Genomic DNA, 24,630 nt, shown 5'->3' with positions numbered 1-24,630 from the left:
CTGTTTTTGGAGAGAAATGGTTCAGCACCTGACTTGGCAGAGTAAGAGTTGGTTAGAGCTGATGACCTTGAATGCCTATTTTTCCCAACTAAAATAACCCTGTGACTCTGTGACTTCAGCAGCAACAGTCCCACATATTTAGAACAAATTAGGTAATGCTACTGAGAGAGTATTTTGTAAAATTAAGGTCATAGAATTGAAATAGAAAATAAATTGATTTGAAAACTGCCAGGAAAGCTAGGGAAAGGCATTAGCTAAGTTTCAGAGCTGCTGTGTAACACGGTGCAGATACTGCAAGTGGCTCCAGCTGCCTATTAGACAGATATGCTCAAAAAGCAATTAAATTACTGATAAAACAGTGTTATGTATCTGTATCACCACTGAGAGCTGTAATACTTCCCTGGTGAAGCGGACGTAAGGTAAATGCAAAACAAGTAACAGCCCACATAAATTTTTCATTTTACTTCACGGTTGGTTGATGATCTATGGCATCACAGTATTATCAGTGGCATTTGAAACTGATGGAATCTATTATCATAGCATGTGGTAGGCACATAGAAGGCAAACTGGAAACAAAATGACATCCAGTATCACACAGGCAAGGCGGTTTACTTCTAAACGTGTCATAAGGACACTGGTTAGAAAGGACGGAATTAAAGAGTCATGGCAGCTTCCAAACTGGAAGCATTCTGAATTCTGCTCTCCAAAATAATCCAATACAGAAAAAAAAAAAAAACAAACAACCAAACAAACACCTACTCGTGTGTCTTTTTCCCTTATAAATTATTTGAGAAGTAAAAGTGCATTATATTTATTTCAACCCTCCTGCAAAAACTAGCAAGTTTACATATATGTGTGTATATATATATATAAACACACACACATATATGTTGCATATATAGAAGCTACCACAAAGGAAGAATTTCATCAATTTCATGTCTAAAACAGGGAAAAGAAACAAAAAAAAAGCATCTCACAGTCAGAATTAACTGGATCCACACCAAATCTATGCAATTTAATGACAGCAAATGGTCAGGGAAAAATACATCACACCTTGTCACTCTATGACCTGTAGTGAAATAATTTTGAACACATCATTCTAGTGGTCATGGAAATGCTGGGTAGGAGCTTGGACATGATGATCTTACAGGTCTTTTCCAACCTTAATTATTCTATGCTCATGTAACACAGAAAAATAAAGATCTTTTTTAATAAACCATTCTCAAAAAGCCAACAAATTTTATACTTTAACTGATGCTTCAGATGTGGCAGAAGTAAGAGAGGGGGAAAAAATGTCCTTATAGAAAGATTTAAGCCTCAGTATTCAGTTTATGTAATAAAATCAATTACCCTAACAAAACCAATCTGGGCACTTTTTATAAATGCCAGTGCAAATGTCAGGAGAATTGAAGCTGTACTGACAAAAATAACACATTTCTGAATTCTACAAAATACTGCTTAACTATGAAAAACTACCAATCAAGGCCTTGTGCAGCTCCTGCCACTACATTTTATTTACTGTGCCCAAAAACGTCACCTATAATTTCTCTTCTGCACACCTTACCTCAGGAATGCAGGCTCCAGTGAAGCCAAACAAACCATTAGCATTATCACTTTTCTGTATTCTTAACCGTGCTGTGGTGTTTTCTTGTGAAATCCGAGCTCCGCCACGCACAGAAACGAGCTTTAAGATGAACAATTCCTCTCCTTCCTCCTCATTGTCATCCTTCGCAGAGACAATGAAGGACTTATTGGTCTCTCCTTCACGATACTCCAGATAGCCAGAGACAGGGTGGACATCACTCTTTGCAGGAGTTGCGTGGAGTTCATAGATCTCTCCTCGTGTCAGTTTACGTTCATACAGCCTCACGTCCTGCATTAATCCCGTGTACCTACTTCTGCCATTGACTCCTGCTCCGACTCTCACTATTCCTGGACCTGAGAAGGAAACCATAATTTTTCTCAGATTATTATATTTCTTTAAACTAGTACATCTGAGTCTGAATAGCTGAAATTGCCAAAAATCAATGGTAAACTGTTTATTGTGCCTGGATTAGGGATCATATTGATCTTGAAGTGCAAAGTCAGTAGGTTCCGCAAGGTTCGCCTCATTGTTTCAGATAGATCAGCACTGGTCAAACTCCATCCTACATTGGACAGGTTCTTCAACCTATTAGTTCTATCAGCATGTTGTCGCCATGCCTCCTTTTTGTGAGGCTTAGAAACCTCTCTCTTTCCATTACAGATTTGTAGAGTATATCTCATATGCCTCTCTGTTTTTGTTTTTCTAAACAGAGCCCATGTTGTCTATTCTGGGACAGTGGATCCACACTAGTGGCACTCGTGGTGACTGGACATGCTCTTCTGGATGTGCTTTTCCCCTAATGCACTGGTAATATAGACTTCAGGAATGTACAACAAATTCCAAATGCCCTTCGCAGCAGCACTATCACTCCTCTGTCTCCAAACAATTACCCTATATTGCAAATCATAGGGTCACAACTGTCTGTTTCACAAAGAGCTGGCAACTCACTCAGTCCTGTCATGCTAAAACACACAGACATCTCTGCTTTCCAACTGTTTTCTGGGTTTGGAAGAAACTGTGCTCTTGAACGGCATACATAAGACACTGAGAGGCAGCTCTAGAGTAATCACAGCAACTGAAAATTAAATGGTCCCAGGGCACAAAGCAGAGGATGGAGAGCTATTACGCTCACCACTGCGTAGCATCCAACACTAAATGGAGAGAGATTACCTCCTTATCTTGTACTTCAAATATTTCTAGATAGAGCATATGCTATTTCTACTAACACAGGAAATCTACAACTCAGACATACACTTCTAGCAGCAAAAGCATTACTGAATTTCATCTCGGTTTCTGAAACCAAGGGGGAAAGATTCTTTATCAGCTGCAGCACTGCAAATCTTCCAGAAATTATTAACTGCAGGGGCCTACTTTGTTACAGAAGACAAATTTACTTCTTCAACTTCAATCACTGGAAATTCAGAGGCAGAAGTAAAATGCTACACTCTACGATTAATGACGTCTCATCTCTATTCTCACTCTGTATTTGTGTACATGTATGCCTGTAGATATAGATGCATTTAACATCACTCTGTGTTTTTATTCTCTTTGACTACAAAAAAAAAAAAAAGGAGACTGCATTCCAGAATTCAATAATCATTCACTGCCTATTACCACTAAGAAAATCATATGAAATTGAAAGCGAGAGAAGAAATCAAAAAGGATGGAGATGATTTTCAAGAAAAAAGAGATTCATGGAGAAGAGTCAGAAACTGAACAACTGCATATATAATATAGTATCTCTATATATAAAAAATACATTTTTATATATATTTATATATATACACAATATGTATATTGTGTACATGTGCGCATATATATATATATACACACACATACACACATATATACATTCTCACCACATCATGTCTGGCTTTATAAAGAAATTGTTTTGATATACTCCTCTGGTCCCTGCTGTGATATTTCAGAGTGAAAGTCTTGCCTAAAACCACATCTGGGACAATCCACTCAGACTAAGCGCACATGCTGATGTTCCTTGGAACACTATTACATTTATTTGCTAGTATAGACATAATTTCCTTGTACCATATAAATATACACTTAAGTAAGTCTACACCCTGAAAAATACTACTGCCTACAAGACATTGGCTTAGTTGTAATATAATGCACCACTAGGAAAAAAATCATTATTTTTGTTTTTTTAGGAAACTGAGAGGAAAAACGTCCTTTCTTACCTAAAGTAATTTAAATCTTATGGAAATCATTAACTGCAAAGTTAAATATTGAACTGTAGGTACACATGAAAAGCATATCTATATAAATACTACAATACATTATTCATTTATTTTCAGATTACTGCAGTCCAAACTGTCACAATTCTGAATTCTCTGGAACTTTCCCAGTTCTTATTTTTGTATGCACATTGGAAATATTTTCAAATTTTCCATTCATTCTTTTCATTTAACTAATTAGACATAAAAGTATTTCACATACACCTTTCAATGAAGTAGACTCTTCCATACACAGCAGAACTTTGCATACAGAACAAAACAATGAAGCTTACCATCAGCAATTGCTTCCCCTTTAAGGCTCTTAATTCCTCCCTGAATTGGAATTCCATCCATGTAAAATTCAATTATACCTTCATCCAAAGTAATGAGAAGGTGAAGCCAAGTATTTTCATCCAGATACTTCTGAACTGTGGCTTTAGCCATATATGTCAAATTGGATCCCAACGCTGTATAATGGAGCATTACAGCAACATGAGAATCATTTGTTTGGATTTTCACACCGTAATACAAGGTCCCATTATCATCATCCTTTTCCACTATGTAACCATCAGTCCTGATGCTAGGAATCAACCATGCTGAAAATGTGAAATTGGTGAGTGCAGTATTTCCATTGCACACGTGTTCTAGATCAATAATCCCAAATGCATCCCCCTTTCCACTGAAATACAAAGCATCTGTTCCACTGTGATGGCGTCTCATGTGTGGCTGAGATTGCACAGAATTTGGGAATGACCCTAGCAGCAAAAAGTCTACCATCGATGGAAGTCCAGCTTCGAATGTGCCAGACAGTATTTCCCATCCTAAACGTACAACACCAAAGGTGCCTTGTTGCCTCCAGATAGTGAAGTCTGTAATATAGGAAAGATCATCTTCGGAAAGAACATCTTCCACTATCTCTCTGTCCTGGCTCTCTGGATCTATGACAAAGACTCCAAAAGGGTCGTCATTGAATGGAATCATCACAGTTACAGCTAAGTTTGTTTCAGACAACTGACCACCAGGACCAGGAAATCCTCCTGTGTAACAGAAGTTAGAGCAGAAGTTAGTGTTTGGTTTCAAGCACTACAGTCTGAAAAAAGTTCCTAAGTACTTAAAGACTGTGTTTTTAAATAATGTCGTTTTTAAACAATGTCTTTTTAAAAGGCTGAAATCTTCTTTGAAGAGCCTGTGAACTCTTAGCAAATGTTCTGATTAAATAACATATTCTATGATTTTTAAAACACTATAGTGACAGTTTTCACAGAAAAAGCTGCATGTCATTTCTCTGCAGCAAAAGAAGCTGGAACAAGATCAGCTCCAACTGTTCTGAACGAGTTAATGATATAAGTTACTTTGGTTTCACTTGACAAACAATTCAGTTCTCATATTATGCCAAAGTTTACAGGAACACAGAATGGCAAAATCTGACCTGTTGCCTCTGAAACAGCAGATATACCTTGCAAAATCAGTAAACAGTTGCACATTAAAACTGCTGCCATCTCCTGCCATTAGTCATGTATTTCTGCACAACAGGAACTCAGGAAGACCATGATGTGAACATAGAGCTTCCGTGTTCAAACTGCGCAGTGAGCTACCTACAACATGCAGGAAATCTTCTGTACATGCCTACGGATCTCACCTTCAGCAAAGGTCAACTCGTATTTTCTGGGTCACATATCTAGGCACAGAAAACTACAAATAATACTGAGGTAGACTGAGTTCAAGAGATTTGGAACTCTGCTCAGTAGCAAAACTGCAGCAATCATGATTTAAGTAAAAGGATTTGGTAACTCTTAATTTTTTTACCCCCTCTAGAAAAAAGTAAACAAACCCATCAACCTCCATTTGCTAGACATGCACAGCCTTTAACAGTTCTATGTTGTCTTCCACTATACAAAGACGTACATCTCAGAAATCACCAAGAGGCATCCTTTTTAAAGGTCGGACCACCAAAATGTGTGCAACTAATTAATGAACTGAAAAACTGCATCCATATACCTAACATTAAGATTAAATGAAAAATAAAACCTAAAACTTTACCAGAAAAGTATAGGTTATCAAGACATGATATAAAGCAAAGTTCTTTCCAGGGATGGTTTCCTTTTCATTGACTAAATATAATTCTTTTCTATCAGATATGAAGGAAATGGTGATATGGAAGACAAATACCTGAAGCATTCACCAACTTTAGAATGTAAAATTCATTGAATTCAGGAATTCTATCTGAAATAGCATGGAGTGTTATTGGCTTTGATCCTTCACCACCCATGAAGTGCACAGTCCCGTAAGTTTCATGGAACTCTTCTCCTGGCCTCAGAGTAGAGCCATTATCAAACAGCTGCCAGGTCAAAGAGACATTTCCAAAGTGCCCTCTATGTCTCAAAACCCTGTTCAGTGATACAGAAAGTGAACATCAAGATCAAAAATTGTTTCACTTATCTACTCTTAGATAAGTAAGACAATCATCTACACTTAATGACAAACATATCCCCTTTTAACCATCAAGCCTTCTTCAGCTCCTTCTTACACCAGTATTAACAAATCAGTGAGGATATGGAGGAGACAGATCACTATATTTCAGCAGTGAAGGATGAGCAAAAACCTCAAATGTTGGCATTCTTCCATAGAAGAATCTGTATATGTTCAAATCATGGCTCTTCACATCATCAAATTAAAAAGAAACAAAACAAACAAACAAACAAAAACTCAAACTAAAATAATCCTCAAAAAAAGATTATAAAAGGTCCTTAAAAACACCAAACAAAAGCATAACCCAAACACATCATATACTTAATATATTCTCAGGGATTTTCATTTTCAGGTATGTAGCACAAGCATAAAGATGTAATTCTCAATGAAAGGCATTGCTGGAAGGCCTCTAAAAGAAACAAATAAATCACATAAAAAGATAAATGTGAATAAAACTTCTTCCCTAATTGTTCACATTGCCACAGTTATTGTGAACTGACTTCTCTTTACATCCTGTCTAGAGGTTTCTTAATGAAAATTTAGGATTTTGGCCAAATCACAACCCCATCCTGACTTCAAGGAACATAACAAATTAAGATGTCAAGCAAATTAACTTCACAACTGCCCATCTGGGAATACACCTCAGTGTCTGGACAGAAAATACTTTCAGAGTCAAAGGTATATTCTGTCTAGAAAACAGTCACATCTGGACTTGAGTATAGACTTCCTTCTCTATCTACCAGAAGAAAAACAAAATATGAGAAAGAATAGAGTAATAAACAGTAATAAATAGGTTGTTTGTAAGGGAAGGCTTCAAAGCAGGGTGCAAAAAAAAATGAAGAATCCTTTTGTTGTATCTGGCTGTGTTTGAGATCTTTTTACTTCTCCATTAGCTCAGGCTATATTCTGCTCAATCGTCTAATTCTTCATTATCTACAGAACACACCAAAAGCTGCAGTTTTATTTATTTACACTTCTTCATCAACATTCTAAAATGTACACATTTTAATATGCAGAGTCTACTCAGCTGCTGTCTTCTACAATAGCTGACTTCTTCAATATGTTTACATATCATTTAATCCAAAACTTTTAAATGTGTGTATTTATCAATACAAACTTGCACAGGATTAGACAAAAGCACTCTCCATAAAGTACCACATGCATCAGGTCAAAAAAGTGTAATTCAAAAGACATCACTTACAAGAAAGTGTTACTTTTGCCTTCCTCCACTGCCTTCTCTAAAGGTTCCAAGGAGAAAATTCCATTGGGATCATCATTTGCTTCAATAATGACTGTGGCCACTCCAGCCTTATAGATAACAGTATCCCCTGAAAAGAGTGTGGTTGGTTTTATCAAAACTGAAGCCAGAAATGGAGGTAACTCTAAAACTGGAGGTGTTCCTTTCTCCCACCAAGTGCTCTTATACAAGGAAATGAACAAAAGCAACCCATGAAAAACAGGCAAATCAGAGTAAAAATAGTTAATTAACATTTCAAGCAGAAAGCAAGACAGAACATTGAGAGGAAAAAACATAGGTGAAATGACCAGAGAAGATGGGAGTCTGAGCTGAACAGATTACACAAGAGGAGTATATTATCTTTGAGCAATTGGTCAAGACAGAAGAAAAACTTGTAGATCCCGTTTCTCCTTTAGACCTAGAACAGAAACACTGCACTAAATAAAAGCTAAGAACAACATCTAAGAGTTTGTTCATGCCCACATCAGAGCATGTTAGCACTGTATGGACATTCTAGCACTCTTCTTATGTCCACATTTGTACATTCTTTCCACCTTTTCCACCCCTTCTCATTTTTCACCCTGTTTAAGAGCACGAGACTCATTTTCGTTCCAAAGTGAACAGTGTGCATTGCTTTAACTTCATACACTTCTATCCATATTTTCTTTGCAGCACAACACTCCAACATAATCTTTGTAAAGGATGTAGCAATCAAGAACAACACGCAACAGGTCACAGCAAGAAAACAATGGCTTTGCTTTCAGGAATGGGCATGGAAATGTTTTGTATTCTAAGTGGTTCTTAGCGAATGAAGGTAGATCTAGAGCAGATGTAAGGAAGAAGTTCTTAACGATGAGTGGTGAAATATCGCAACAGGTTGTCCAGAAAGTTGTGGATGACCCATCCCTGGAAGGGTCCAAGGCCAGGCTGGATCAAGCCTTGAGCAATTTGATCTAGTGGAAGATGTCCCTGCCCATGACAGATAGGTTGGAACTACCTGGTCTTTAAGACCCTTGTAATCCAAACCATTCTATATTACTCCAGAGAGGTTTGCATGATGTTGTGATGGTCCTCCTTTTGGAGGCAAAGGGAGCCTACAGCTACCCATTCTTTTGGGGGTAACTGCGATTGTTTTATTTGGAGGAGGCTGAGGGAGATCTTCAGGCTTTCCGCAGCTACCTGAAAGGAGGCTATAGTGAGGTGGAGGTTGGTCTCGTCTCTCTCATATCAAGTGATAGAATGAGAGGAAATGGCCTCAAAATTGTACCAGGAGAGGTTTAGATTGGGTATTAGGAAAAAAATTCTTCACTGAAAGAGTGGTCAGCCGTTGGAACAGGCTGTCCAGGGAAGTGGTGGAGTGTGCTAGTTTGAAGCAAGCTAGAATGTTTTGGTGAAAAGAACTAGATAATGGGCTGTGAAAAGGAAAACAATGGTTGTGTCTCCTTCTCTCACAGTCCCACTGAGAGCTCTGGGAACAAGAAGGGTAAACAGTAGATAACATTCTCCATTTTGTTTTTCACTCTGCCTTTGTCCACAGACCTAGCCACATCTCCCTAACCTCACTGCCACTAACCTTCATTCTTAAACTCTCGGCTGCACCTTTATTCCTTTCTCAGGATTTGGGGTAAGGTTGAGAGGGGCAGGGGAAGGTGCTGGGGTGGTTTGAGAGCCCTTCCTGGGGACTCAGGTTTCTGGGAGGGGAGTTGTGCTTCTGTATTGTGTATCCTTTATATATTTCTGTATATAACTGTATATATTGTAAATATCTGCTTGTATATTGTGCTGCTTGTAAATAAATAGCTTCATTTATATTCCCAGAGGCCTTCTGAGTTAGCTGGGGCAATTCCAAAAGTGTGTGGGGGGCGGGTAAGAGCCCAGACCATCACATGGAGTCACTGTCCCTGGAGGTGTTAAAAAAATTGTGTGGACATAACACTGCAGGACATAGTTTAATGACCATGGTGGTATTGGGCTGATGATTGGACTCGATCTTAGAGGGCTTTTTGAACCAGAACAAGTCTAAAACCAGCATGTCAGGAGGAAAGCCATGAGAAGTTCTCAACAGAACAATAAGACACAGTATTCTGAAGACAGATAGTAACATAGACTGAGATCACCAAAGAAAGCATTTAGGATGATAGAATGGCTTTGTGAAAACATTTCAGTAAGGCTGGTGGTCAGTAAACTGAAACTTGGGTGCCAAAATGGATGCTAGCTGACATCAGCAAACATACAAGCTACCTTATATTCAAGTAATTGCTATAAATTCCTCTGTAATTCTCTAGTTGTCTGCTACCAATATCCAGGGCAGACGCAGGGAAACCCCGTGAGCAATTCATAAAGCAGCCACAGGGTATCCACTTTTGTGTGACCTTAGTCCCACTGCAAAGATCAGACTTGTAATTAAGGCTAAGACACTTAGCATGCATGTCTAAATCAAGAAGTCTATTTCTAGGTTTCCTCATCTTGAACTGAGTCCTTGAACCTACCACATAATTTAATTGTGAAGGTATGGTCTGAAGTGAAGGTTACTTGTGACAGCTTTCCTTTGCTGTATTAAATAACAGCCTCTCCAGCCTCAGCGTTTTGATGGCTCATTCAATACAGATTCGGTTTGCATTGCACAGATACACAGTGCATTCACAGCCTGTTATTGCCTCTCAGATACAGAACAGTAACAACTGAACTAAATCATGAACACTTGCTAGCACAATTACAGATGCTTTCCCACCACATCTTAAATTTTGGCAGGGCTAGAAGTGGTGAGGGGCTTTATTGAGCAGGTAAAACCCAGTAAAATTTACCTGTACCTTATATTTAATTTATCTTTTCTTAGCAGGATTCCACAGCAGTGATGGCTTATTCCAAAAGATGTTTAATTAAAAAATAGGAATGTGATGAACGATTTTGCATCATTCACTGTTAAATGATCTTTTTTGAAATAGGAAAAAAAATGAATAGAAACTGCTAAGACAATAAATCCATTTTTTGGTAGCTTGTGGAGAAGGCCCTTAAAAAGACCACAGAGACAAAGTCAGGCAACTTCTAACAGTTTTCTGTAGATCAAGCTCTGCAAAACTATGATGTTGGGCTGAAAAAAAATATTCATACACTACACTGCCACAAAAATAAAACAGACACATATTTACAAGGGTTTCCTTTAAAATAAAGACAGTTTTGTTTGTTTTTACAAAAATCAGGCAGTTGTGTAGTGCACACCAGAGCATGATAAAAAGTCTGAAAGAATCCCTTTTTCCCTAAGACTTGCAGTACCAACATTCTTTAGCCTTCTGTTTCTGTAGTCAAGTAAAATACCCATCTAATTTGGAGCATTTACTATTGAAAGGAGACTTTAACATCAGTTGTTTTTGCAGGGAAGTTTTCAGTGACATAATTTGGGGGTTGTTTCTCATTGAACAATTCAGGATGAAAATCCAAACACAATGTTTACAGTGACTGTATAGAAATGCTGAAGCAAATCTTACTCATGTGATACTTGGAATTTACACATATTCCTTTTTGACAAGACTAAGTTCTTCCCAGAGAGAGTGCTTTGCCGTGGGAATGGGCTGCCCAGGGAGGTGGTGGAGTCACCATCCCTGGAGGTGTTCAAGAAAAGACTGGCTGAGGCACTTAGTGCCATGGTCTAGTTGACTGGATAGGGCTGGGGGATAGGTTGGACTGGATGATCTTGGAGGTCTCTTACAACCTTGTGGATTCTATGATTCTAAGCTGGTAAAATATTTCTGCCAAGAAAAGAGGAATGCTAATAAACATCAAATGATTACATTTACCTGTAGAATTCAAAAGGAAGATATAAAATGTTTCATCAGTTTCAGGAATATCATCATCATTAATATACACAGATAAGTTCTGCTCTCTTTCTCCAACATCAAACACAATGACACTATTCCTTCCACTGGGAACAAAATCCCCATCTTCAGCTGTTGCATCCCCATCGACAGTAATATAGTAAACAGCTACAGCAACATCAGCAGATCCATTCCTCAGGACTGTGAAGTTTGCAACACTCCCTTCTTCTCTAGTCACTGTCAGAGGCTCTGAAAATACACAAGCAACAAGTAAGTCTACCTGAGTTCAAGGTTCATCTCCCTACATCTGACCTATTTTGTTAATCCTCCCCAAGAGCATCCTTCTCCTGAAGTGAAACAAGGTATATGTGGTAAAGGAATGGAAATAATCGCAGGTACAAGAGATCACTGCAGCACTTACCCACTTAACTAATCCCAGTATCACCAATGAGAACAATTAAGTAAAACGAGGGAAGGTTCTAAAGGAAGCAATTAGAAATACAACCAAGGTTTTCATACTAGATTTGCTGGGATTAGGATTTCTCAATGACCTAGACTGCCAATAAAATCTGTTTGGGTTACTACATGTATTCTACATTTTAAACCAACAATATCTAACCTGCAAAATAAATGGGATCATCATTCCTTGAAATCTGCAAAATTGCACTTGTTATATTGCCCAGCCTGGCTCCACCAGTAGCATTGAACAAACTGATGATGAAAACTTCCATCTCTTCAGGTATCTGAAAGGATGGCAAAGTTAATTCCTTGCACAAAAAGCAGTGAAGATTAAAAAAATGAAGACTTGAGTGGGTTAACAAACCAGAGATTTCTGAGCGTTGCTTTTTAAATATTGAGTGTCAAGAGAGATGGCAAATGATGGTTCATAGAACAGAAACCATCAGAAAACCACAGAAGTTATCATTCTACAAACCTTGTGAATAACTCCTCTTATCTTTACTGTTGGAAAGATGACTCAAAAGTTATATTTGTTTTTACAACTGTATTTATTATTAATTGTTCTCCTCAGTCTTTCTTACAACACTTCAAATACACCAGCATTAAAAATTATCAAAACAAGGGGTTTATTCAAATGAGTATTTCCTTAATTGAACCACATCCAAGAACTCTCAATATTTAACTGTTTTTTTTTATAGATATGCACAGCTTCACAAATCTCTTTATGATTTTACCCAGTTTTGCCCAACTATTTCAATTTTTCACACAAATCAGCCTCCGAAAAAAAAGCATTTCTAAATTCTCCTTGAATTTTAAGTGTTTTCCACTTGCATTTTGTTCTGTATACTCACAAAAACAAGCAAACAAACAAGTTTACCTCATCTGGTAGTGAATAAATGGTGATATTTTTTGAGAACTCCAGATTATCAAAGAAAATAGTCCCTTGTTCTGGATAGATGTCATTGGTACAGGCTGGGTCAACTACCCAAGACACACTAACATTGCCATAGTTTCCTTGGTTTCTTACAAGTCTGTAATCAGCTGAAAAAAGCAAATGTATGCAGTCAGCCTTCACCTTCAGGACAAAGTCAATTAAAAATAAAAAGGACAGTAATGCTGGAATAAAGGAAAAAAGAAGGGAAATAACCCACAAATACACTTCTGTCAAAAGTAACACTATGTGAAAGCACTGCAAGAAAGGTCACGTGAAGACAGATGATTAAAGCAGTTTCAACTTGTTCAAATCTGGATTTGTTTTGTGTTTTTTTCCCTGTAAATGCACCTAATAATTTAAAAGATATAGATAAATTGAAGACCTCCATATTCAGTTCTATCCTTCTCTCATACATCCTATCCTTCATGTTCCACAAGCAGAGCTACTGCCTCCAGGTTATATTTTGCATTCATATAAAGACTTCTCTGTAGCATATTCTCCAGCTGTTCATTTTGCTGGATTGATCCTCCACTTCATTTTCACTGCTCTTCATGTTGGCAGTGCACCACTCTAAAAACTGCTCAGTGGAGACTGGAGTCAGACACTGTTCTCAGCTCCCCAGTTCAGGAGCTGAGAACAAGGAACTATTGGAGCAAATTTCAGTAGAGGTTACAAAGATGCTGAGAGGACTGGGGCATCTTTGTGAAGAGGAAAGGCTGAGAGACCTGGAGCTGTTTAGCCTGGAGAACAGCAGCCTCAGAAAGGATCTGATCAGTGCTCAGAAGAGATGAAGGGTGGGGGTTGAGGGGACGGGCCAAACTCTTCTTGGTGTGCCTAGTGGCAATGGACAAAACCCAGGAGGTTCCATCTGAACAGAAGAAACTTCTTTGCTGTAAGAGTGCTGCAGCACTAAAGCAGGTTGCCCAGAGAGGTTGTGGAGTCTTCTTCTCTGGAGTGATTCCAAACCCATCTGGACACTGTGATCCTGGACAACCTGCTGTGAGTGACCCTGCTTTAGGGGGGTTGGACTAGAAGACCTTCAGAGGTCCAAACCCTACCATTCTGTGACTGTCCTAGAAAGAAGAAATGGGGAAAAGCAGCCCTGAAGGGGCAAACAGAAGACAAAGCAATAATCAATTAAAAGGAATTACCAGCATAGATGAGTTCTCCTTTGCTTTCCTTTATTGTCACTGATAGTTCATCAGGTAGAAACTGAATGACACCATGTGGATCATCATTCTTTAAAATGGTTATATTGACCCTTGTGGCACTCCCCAGCTTGCCTGGCATTTCAGTGTAGCCACTGAGTACTACAGAATATATCTCATCCAGCTAGAAGAGGGAAACTCAGTCAGAGTAAAAAGGCACGTGCAGTATACACATCCAAAATGAACAAGCAAACATCCACAGTCCCTTGGCAGGCAGAAAGAGACACAAAACCAGACCAAATGGAATCACACACCCTTTCTACATGCACAATGTGTTTGTAGACTGTCATTAGAACACAGAAATAGTTGGAAATTTCTAACTGTGACAGGATCATTTTCTCAAAAACCTAGATTATGTCAGACAAGGACTCATTTTTGTGTACTTAACTTAGAACACATCAATCCTCTACTACAAATTTATGTCATGATCCCTGAAAGGTGCATTTCACATGAGATTTATGAAATTGCTGGATTTGTACAAGGGCAAGCAAAGGTCTTTAATTCAGTGACAGTAATTTAAAAAATGCTTGCTGTATTTATCTAACTTGGGTTTGCAGCTCATATATTTCTTGGAAAAAGCTCACAGGTAATTCAAGGGACTTCAAGGAACATTTAGACAAGTATTGAGCCTATCTGGCAAATACAGACCACTGAGTGAAACTAGCAGAGGATTACTAGAAACAAATCCCTGGTTTCCCTGCTCGCAGCAGTGGGGGGCTGGAACTTAGTTTCTGTAAGGTCCCTTCCAGCCAATTCTATGGTTACATGACATGAGAATTGGTTCCTCACAGTGAGATTACTAAACAATAGCACTCTAGAATACAGAATGTCATGGATGCCAAAAAATTGTATGAATTCAAGGCCTAAATGCTCCAGTTCACAGCAAAAAACCCACCAAGGACTATTAAACCCAAAGACATGTGTTAATTATCCAGGCATCCCTGTTTTGGAGCCTGGGAAGACATTCTGGAGAAAACTCATTACATATGTCTTCTGCTCCTATATACTTGTTGGAAAACACGTTCAGTGGAGCGCTATGGGAAGATGACTCTTTGTTCACCTATATGGTTAGATGGTCAAATCCACTTTATTTCCATGATACAATGACTTTTATGCACTTCTAGCAATAGACGGGCTCCACCAAGATTGGTTACAGTCAGAGGGTCCAGAGTTACTTGTAAGGCATCAATAGGTCAGCATACCATAACAATCTGAGGGTCAGCCTCTGGGGCTGGCTAAACTCTGCCCACCTGCAGCTGCACTCCACCCCCTGCAGCTGCATGTGGGGGGAAGCTACCCTGTGCCTGCTATCTAAACTCCCAAGATGGATTCAAGGACATTCCCAGCACAGGTTGCTCATGTTTATAATTCTTGGGTGCTCTGCTAACAAGAATTTCTCCTACATATACTTGCCTATATTTTAATAAGTAACGAACTAAAAAGCCTGTGATCACAATCTGAAAAGAGAAAAATACTAATTATCACCTCTGGAATCCCATCCATCCTTGTCAGAAGAGTAAGTATGATCTCTCTTTCACCAGGCTTGAATTCCAGAACTCCTGTGCTTCCATAAAACTCATTATTGTCTCTTGGTTCTACAGTGTAGAGCAGAAACTGCCTGACAAGACTTCCTCTACTGCGGACAATCGTCAGTTCAACAGACTCCCCCTCCTGCAAAAAACAAACAGAAAACCCACTTATTTTCTAACACTCTGTTGAAACTAAGCTGTCTGTAATGATTAAAGGAAAGTACTTAGCTACCTTGATACTGTAGGGGCCTCTGGAAGAGGGAGAAAATTCAAACACTCCTCCAGGATCATCATTTTCCAAAATAATAATTTCACGAGTAGTAAACCCATACTTCAGTATTTGATTTTCCACACTGACCCTGAGAAGGAAGGCAAGAGGGTTTTTTTGAGTGACAATTCTGTTTGGCAATTAGACCCATGCCTATGTGAAGTACATCAGAAGCCTGACAAATTTCCTGGAAAGACTAAAAGAAATTGAGAACAACAACATGATTTGTCCATTTGTCCTCCTGCTTCTGAAGTAGTTTTTTTTCTGATTAGTTTTCATGCTTGGTGCTTCTGAATATTTTTACTCACACATGCACACAACACACATGAAGATAAACAGATTCATGCATTTTCAGTATTACTTTTTACTTGGATCATAATGCAGAGAACAATCCAAAATCTCATAAACAAATAGAAATTACACTGAGGAATGCATACTCTTACACTTTTCTGCAAAACTTACTACTGTCAAGAGCAGACTTGCCCCAGTGGACTTCATTCTCACCTCTGTGCTAATTTGCCTTCTGCAAGATGTGTGCATTACCTGTATTGTCACAGTCTGACTCTATTAAGTGTTGGACCTACTGTAGGTATTTCAGATTAATTTCTTTTCTCCTCCTTTACTCATAAACCTGTTCCCTAAAAGCATCTGTTAAACATGATCACATAGAGCTGCTCTGGGTGGAGGATTTGTCTCCCTGTCCTAAAGCTACATGACATCTTAGGGCTTTCTCATAGACATGAATGGGCCACATCAAACAGAATGAAGCACTGCATATTTCTTGCATTCATTTCCTCAGATGTAGCAATTTACAATGAGATGATTTTCTGCTGGCACCTCAAGACTGTGACTATGAAATACACATGCTGACATCAGCTATATGAGTGTCTGTGTTGCTGGCTTCATGTTGATGTAAGCACAAGTGTTATCAACAATAGTGTGGCCAGCAGGACCACAGCAGGGATCCCCCATTACCAAGTACTGTTTTGGGCCAGCAGGGGTTGTTCAGTCTGGAGGAGGCTGCGGTGAGACCTCATTGCTCTCTACAGTTTCCTGAAAGGAGGCCAGACAAAAGGGAATTTTGATCTCCTCTCACAAGGAACAAGTAGCAGGACAAGAGGAAAACAGCCTTGTGTTGTGCTCGGGAAGGCTCAGTCTGGACATGAGAACAATTTCTTCCTTTAGAGGATTGTCAAGCCCTGGACGTCATAGTGGTAGAATCACTGTCCATGGAGGGATCTAGAAACCATGCAGATGTGGTGCTAAGGGTCACGGTTTAGTGGCTGCCTATTAGAGCTGAATGAACGGTTGGACTTGATGATGTTAAAGGTCACTTCCAACCAAAACAAATCTAATTTATGATTAAAAATGCCAGAAAAACTGATAGTGGAGGACAAATCACAAATGCACCTTCAGACTGATGGTTTGGATACAGTTTATTACTTGATTTTTTATGTGTTTAGATTCCTGTGCATCTTCCACGCTTCCTGGAAGAAAATGCCAATGAACTAAGTATTTTTATGGTTTCACTGCACTAGAACCTAGACTTGATGAAACACTTTTGAATGTAGAAAGAAATTTGATCCACTGTGTCCAACAGTTGAAATCAGTTCCAGAACTGTTGCCATAAACACTCCATAAATAACTGGATCACACACAAAAAAACCAAAACAACCAACAACAGCCCAGTGTCTTATAGCAAAGTTTACAAGGAGGATACAAAATGCAAAACAGGAAATATCTAAAAGGGTAACATATCATGTTTAACACACATTAAAAAATCACATCTGTAGAAAAAGTAACTTTTATTAACTTAATTAAACGTAGGTTATTAAAAACCAAGGTAACTAGCCATCTTTGCCCACAGAATTCCATCTAGCCTGTTCAGTCACTTAGCTGGGGCAAATGGTACTTCCATCAGTTCAAAACAACTAACTCATTATTACATCAAATGCTCAAGTATCAAACAGTGAGCCATGCATTCATAACTTTCATCATTCACAGACCATAAAGAAAGAAATGCCTTCAAGCCAGAACCCCATGCCATCAAACTGAGCACCAAAGGGCAAGCATGCATTGTCTGAAGAGATGCAGAAGATGTGAGTCCTGAGAGGGAAAGAAATGATAAAGACAGATTCTGTCCAAACCAATCACTTGTAAAACAAAGCACTGATTCAGTGAAGACGAACCACAGTTCACTGCACTTACCCAAAGTACACGACAAACCTTTCTGTCTCTACCCTGTCAATACAGAAAGAACGAAAGAAAGAGAAGGGATGGGGGAAGGAATCAAAGTGCCACTTGCTAGAACTTCAATAGCAGTAATTGTAAGAGATAATAATAATAACAACTGAATGAACAGCACAAAGGTTTCTTTTTTTTTCCTTCTCAAACACTTACAGAGTTCACTTTATGGGAATTCTACTTGATTGGCATTTTCCTGATGACAAATGCCAGCAAGTGGGCAGCTCCCACTTGGGAGAAACGACCCCGTGACCAATTCAGTATGTCAAGAATCATTCTTCATCTACCCTCCCAAACCCTCCCTTCAAGAGCTCCATTACTGCCAGTCTCTGTGCCTGCTCACAACTGCACCAGAAGCTTGCATTACTAATGTTGCCCTTCATTTAACAAAATCAAGATCTACATACCTCCATGATATGTCATTGCAACAATCTGCCAAAGTCCGGGAAAACCAATAAAGACAGTGGGAGTTGTAACAGTCACATATCAGAAACTATTTTGACACAAAACTACATCAAATTTTATTCTGGGAAATATCTGAGTTAATGAGGTTACCAAGGTAAAAACATCAATATAAAAATATAACAGGATCAAAACAAACAACCAACTGAAAAAAAATATTTACTAATCTCCTAATTGGTTCTGTTTTGGCCAAGCACTTATGACAAACCATCAAGTCAGATGAAAGGGAAGTATTATTTCACAATGGCAATTACATATTTTTACTTTCTTCATTTCAAAATAAATTGGTATTAAATAATAAAAGCTGAATCTTCTACCAAAACAAATTAATGCAGCAGTTAGAAAGTTAAATTCTTACTTCACTCATCTCAAAAGAACCCAAGAGTTCAATGGAAGCAAAAGTTCACTAAACAAAGCAAGTACACTTGCAGATATGTGCTTTCAAACAGATCTGAGTTGATAGACACTTCTCATTCATTTACAGTAAGGGTAGTTTTTACATACCATACATTGAGACAGTCTTTCTTCAGAAACATAAGCAGAAGTATTCCATAGCCATCAAAGTATTAATACAATGAAAAGATCAAGGAGAAAATTCCAGAGCTATTAATGCTAAAATTTAATTATATCACAGAGCTGCTAACAAGATCATTTACAAGAGAGAACAGAAATAAGCCATTATGTCAAATGAGTTTCAGATATGTAGGCACAAGCTTAAGTAGTTAAGACATAACATTTATCAGAAAGTAAAAGGGCATGCCAGAAATTAAATCTCTTTCAGCTTCATGAAGTGACACTGCATGAGTCCAAACATGGATCAGACCAAGCTGTTAAGATCTGTGCTAGATGCTAATATTGTACTGTAATATTCAACAGCAGCACTACAGAAATCCAGAGGGTAGGGGAAATGAAATATTCACAAGGTACCATGAGCTGTGCATGCCAAGCATCTCCAGGTGTCATTTTAAAGGACTGAGAGGACTGGCAATACTTTACTATTTTTAAACTGTCAAAGTGTAACTCAGAGCAGAATATAGAGAACTCCTAGGTCAGAAAGCAACTAGTCAGATTCAGCCCAGCCACTGCTAAAGAAAATCACTTTGAGGGAGGCTTCTCCATCTAAGTCACATGTTCCACATTAGGATCACTTGACTGATTCACTGACTGGTAACATCATGTTTTGTCTGCATAACTGCACAGATTGCTATCACTGCTCTAACATAATAAATGCTGGTCACTGTTCAAGTAACAACAAAAGAGTCTGTGCAAAAACAGAATAGAAGCATCCAGGCTTAGGCCTACAACTCTTGATCAACAACCACTGTATCCAGTAGGAAACCCTGTCAATTGAAGCAAACTGGAATCTAGAAGGCTTCACCTCAACATACACAAAAACTCCTTTGCTGTGAGTGTGCTGGAACCCTGGAGAAGGCTTCCCAGAGAGGCTGTGGAATCTTGTTCTCTGGAGAGATTCCAAACCTACTTGGACATTGTGGTCCTGGGCAACCTGATGTGGGTGAACCTGCTTTAGCAAAGGGGTTTGACTGGAGGATCTTCAGACCTCTCTTCCAGCTGCTGGCATTCTGTGTTTACAATCACTGTACATAAATTCTCATACCATCCCTGAACCTGAGAGACCTCCTAACTTTACCCTGGATTTTACTTCTTTGTCTGGAGACTGCTGAGCTATGCCTGACTCCAGTGACCATAATTCAGACTAAACTTGATGAGCGTTCCTGGCTTTATCTGCTCCACCACCATGACCTTGCCTGATGCCCTGCACTCCAGGTTGCACGCAGTTACCTGGTCTTCCTTATCACCTGGGGTAGTGGAATGGCTGTCTGCCCAACAAGACACCAGGCTGGACTCTCAGCTCTATGCCACCACAAAGGCCACCAGCCGTCAGCTCTCGCTATACGACCTAGCAACACCCAATGTGCATTCAACATGCATCCAACATCTGTTCAGCTCAAAGCAACGAAGTCCAAACTGCCACAGAATTAGCTTAGTCCTGTTTCACTTTTGGTGATACGGGAAACCCTCTCCTTAGGCATTCTGACAACAGCACTGTGGAAACACAACAATAATGGCTCTTCAGAACTTCCAAAATTCATGGTTTGCCCTACTGAAGGCATTCAGAACTCATGTTAAAACAGCTGTAAAACAAAACTGAACTTCCCATTTGACAAATCTTATGGGGAAAAATAAAAATAATTATTAGGGAAATTATTTCCATTTAAAAAAATTAATTATTATCTATCAAGAGCTACATAGCAAATAGGGCAACTAACAGAAGCCCATTTTGAAACACACAGCACTACAAAATTGCAGAAATAAGATTTTTGACCCATTTTAAAGTAACACGGCAATTTCAATGCTCTTATGAACTAAATATAACTGCAAATAAAATAATTATTATCATGAAATGTAGTGTGGTCAGATTTGGTATCTTCTTACCAAAAACTGGAATATGTATAATGTCTTGAAAGGCACCTGCAAAATTGAATTTCAACTGTGAGGGGGTTTTGCTGTTACTCGTCTAAAAAACAAGGTAGAGCTGAGCTGCTTCTGGAATGTTACTTAATATACTTCCCTGAATTGTAATCAGTGTTCACTTCTTCATTTTTTTCAGGATTATCTACTGATTTAATCAGCTGCAGGACCTAGCTTAAAAGAATAGTATTAGAGCAGGATTTGCCACGTTATAAATTCCATAGTGCTTCTCATCAGAGGGAACACCTTATCTCCAGGTTTAATCCATGAATTATTTGATTTTGGAGGCTATTTTAATTTTTATTACTCACAGCAGGACATGTATGGCTTTTTTTTTTTTTTTATTGTGAGAAGTAATAAAAGCTAGCAGTAGGTTTCCAGCCACACTCATTTAAACATTCTATTAATATTTTCAGATCACTTCCTCCCCACTGGAACAAAGTCTGATCAAACGCTTGAAGAAAAATGGGTTTACACTGAAAGAGTTAATTAACGTAGTACCACATGGGAAAAAAACTATTTACCTAACAGAAGATAATTTTGAAACTGACACTAACCAAAGGAAATCACCAGGTCAGAAAGCAATCCCAGACCCATAAAATTACTGTTTCTGTGTAAACCAGTGCAGACAACAACCCACAACACACAAACATCACTCCAGCCCTGAATGAAGCAGCACAGACAGTATGCAGCGCATTAAATATGCCTTCTATGATTTGTTAATATTTGGTCATGAAGTAATCTCTTTAAACACAAAAATGTTTTAAAAACTACCAGACATTCCACAATAAAATAATCAAAAACTGTGTTTTCCATTTGCAACTTAAAAAATAAGTTAAAATATCTATTTTCTGCATTTACCTAAAACATGTTTTCAGCCTGTGGAATCTTGTCTCTCATCACAGACATCACCAGAACTACAAAAATCCCCATGTTACACTGCTTCAGTTTTTCTTAATAACATGTAGTAAATGAGATTTAGGCCATAGCATCAGTGAATCTGTTCTGGCACCCTAAATTATAAGCGTTGTGACTTACAAAAAGAAACTGAGCATAAGGACTATTTAAACAGTGATGGATTATCACTCTTCATGGATTATCACCCTCACAAATTAAAATCCGTTCATTCATATAATGCTGTTCTCAGATCCCACAGCCCACAGCTTCTCACTTTCAGCACCACCAAGAAGACCAAGGCCTTACTTTCCTCACACAGATTTTACTACAGGCATTATTATATTATTTATTCATGACTGCTCAGATATTTGCAGGCACTCAGCCAGAAACTGCTTCTGAAACTGCTATAAATATATGAATAGCAAGAGAAGGGCCAAGGACAACCTCCAGTCCTTGTTAGATAGAGAGGGTAATATAGTGACAAAGGATGAGGAAAAGGCAGAGGTGCTTAACATCTTTGCCTCAATCTTCAATAGTGTGACAGGTTGTCTCCAGGACAACTGGACTCCTGAACTGGCAGATAGAGTCAGATTCCAGTATAGTCCCCCTCTAATCCAGGAGGAAGAAGTAAGGGACCTGTTGAGACACTTGGATCCTCACAAGCCCATGGGACTGGATGGGATCCATCCTAGGATGCGGAGAGAGCTGGCAGACGATTTGGCCAAGCTACTCCACATCATTTACCAACAGTCCTGGCTCACTGGAGAGGTTCCTGAAGACTGGAAGCTGGCCAATGTGATTCCCATCCACAAGTTTAGTAAGGAGGAGCCAGAAAACTATGGAGCTGTGAGCCTGACCTCAGTGCCAGGCAAGGGCATGGAAGAGGTCATCTTGAGTGCCATCACAAAGCACCTACAGGATGGCCAAGGGATCAGGCCCAGCCAGCATGGATTTAGGAAGGGCAGGTCCTGCCTAACCAACCCCATCTCATTTTATGATCAGGTTACCTGCCTGGTGAATGTGGGGAAGGCTGTGGAGGGAGGGTTGGTCTCTTCTCCCAGGCAACCACCAATAGAACAGAGTGTTTTTCCATTGGAATGGGCTGCCCAGGGAGGTGGTGGAGGCACCGTCCCTGGAGGTGTTCAAGAAAAGACTGGATGAGGCACTTAGTGCCATGGTCTAGTTGACTGGATAGGGCTGGGTGCTAGGTTGGACTGGATAATCTTGGCGGTCTCTTCCAACCTGGTTGATTCTATGATTCTATGAAGAAAGAAAATATGCAAAAACTTCAAAAAGTACAGGATTGTCTTGCTGCTTTATTGCTCATCTGTCTTCTCTGGGAATCTGTCCTTGATATGCATTGGCCTCCATTTTTGGACAGAATTCATAGTTATTTTCAGTATTGTCTACAGACAGAAGCCATAAAAAAAGGAAGGAAAATATAATTTTGAACAGCTTCTAAAGTTTTTTTGGTGGTCTCTTTCGTGTCTTGTTTTATTGTCATGGATGCACTGGAAGCTTGTTTAAAATCTAAACTGCCCTAACAACATCACTGAGTTGTAAATAATACATCCTTGTAAGAACTAATTGTTTTTATTATTTTATCCATGCTATTACTAATTGCAGTAAATAGAATGCTTATGAATGTATTTCTATGCCCATAGTTTCATTAAACTTCTTACAAGCTCTATTTTCCTACTGACTTATGCTACAATTTATGGAACAGTACAAGCACATCCACAGCACAGTGCATCTTTGTTTTCATGCTAATTCACTGCTGCTGTGAGCTGCTGGCTGCCAGCATTGGAAATGGAAGTCTTCTGTTTCTCCAGAAAATACACACCCTGCAAGAAAGCAACACCACAAGCTTACACACATAACTCTGCCAGTATCCTTTAAACTTGATCTGGAGCATCATCTCCAGCACTTAAAGGATGATCTTTGCAGTCATTTCAATCTTGGCTTCTGCTAACGTTAAAGTTGCCAAATTTTGGTCATAGAATCACAGAATAATATAGTCTTAAGGGACACTACCTGAGTCCAGAAAAAAGGTCAGATTTTATCTCCTCATTTTCTTCTTTTTCAGGGCCACACAACCTGTTCCTTACCTCACTGTCTGACCTTGCTAAGTGTGGGAAAGCTGCTTACTGCTGGCACACTTTTCACCAGCCACTTCATAACGAGCAGAACCTGACAGTCCCACCACACCCAGTAACAGCAGAACAGCTGTTAACATTTGTTCAGCAGCCGTAATTTCCAAGGCACAGCCTAGGGTACTACTCTGCTCAAGTGGCAGAAAGATAAAGTTAACCACATATGCAAAGCTATCAGAACTTGATCACAGAATCACAAAATGACAGAGGTTGGAAAGGATTTCTGGAAATCACCTAGTCCTAACCCTCTGCCTGAGTAGGTTCACCCAGGGCATGCTGCACAGGACAGAGTTGAGGTGGGTTTTGAATGGCTCCAGAGATGGAGACTCCACCACCTTTCTGGGCAATGTTACAGTCCTCTACCACCCTCAAAGTCATTAAGTTCCTCCTCATGTTTAGATGAAACTTCCTATGTTTGAGTTTGTGTCCTTTACCTCTTGTCCTGTCATTAGGAATCAATGAAAAAATACTGGCCCTATCCTGACACCCACTCTCTCAGTATTCATAAGCACTGATGAGAATCTCCCTCAGTCTTCTCCTTTTTAGGCTAAAAAGCCCCAAGTCCTTCAGCTTTTCTTTGTAAGAGAGATGTTCTAATCCTCTAATCATCCTTGTAGCCTTTTGCTGTATCCTCTCAAGCAGTTCCCAG

General features: G+C 39.1%; 1 protein-coding gene across 1 annotated transcript in view; it reads right to left on the bottom strand.

The window, feature by feature from the left end:
- ADGRV1 (adhesion G protein-coupled receptor V1) overlaps positions 1-24,630 on the bottom strand; it is a 450,458-nt gene that overhangs the window by 368,529 nt on the left and 57,299 nt on the right. Inside the window, 11 exon segments of the mRNA XM_064176319.1 lie at positions 1,565-1,938; positions 4,110-4,853; positions 5,986-6,203; positions 7,487-7,613; positions 11,317-11,583; positions 11,954-12,077; positions 12,671-12,834; positions 13,879-14,059; positions 15,421-15,606; positions 15,697-15,823; positions 17,941-17,973. Of these exon segments, the coding sequence (XP_064032389.1) occupies positions 1,565-1,938; positions 4,110-4,853; positions 5,986-6,203; positions 7,487-7,613; positions 11,317-11,583; positions 11,954-12,077; positions 12,671-12,834; positions 13,879-14,059; positions 15,421-15,606; positions 15,697-15,823; positions 17,941-17,973 (2,545 nt within the window).

The sequence above is a fragment of the Pogoniulus pusillus genome, chromosome Z (assembly GCF_015220805.1).
Source record: "Pogoniulus pusillus isolate bPogPus1 chromosome Z, bPogPus1.pri, whole genome shotgun sequence".
Taxonomy (NCBI): domain Eukaryota; kingdom Metazoa; phylum Chordata; class Aves; order Piciformes; family Lybiidae; genus Pogoniulus; species Pogoniulus pusillus.
This window is presented reverse-complemented; position numbering and strand designations above follow the sequence as displayed.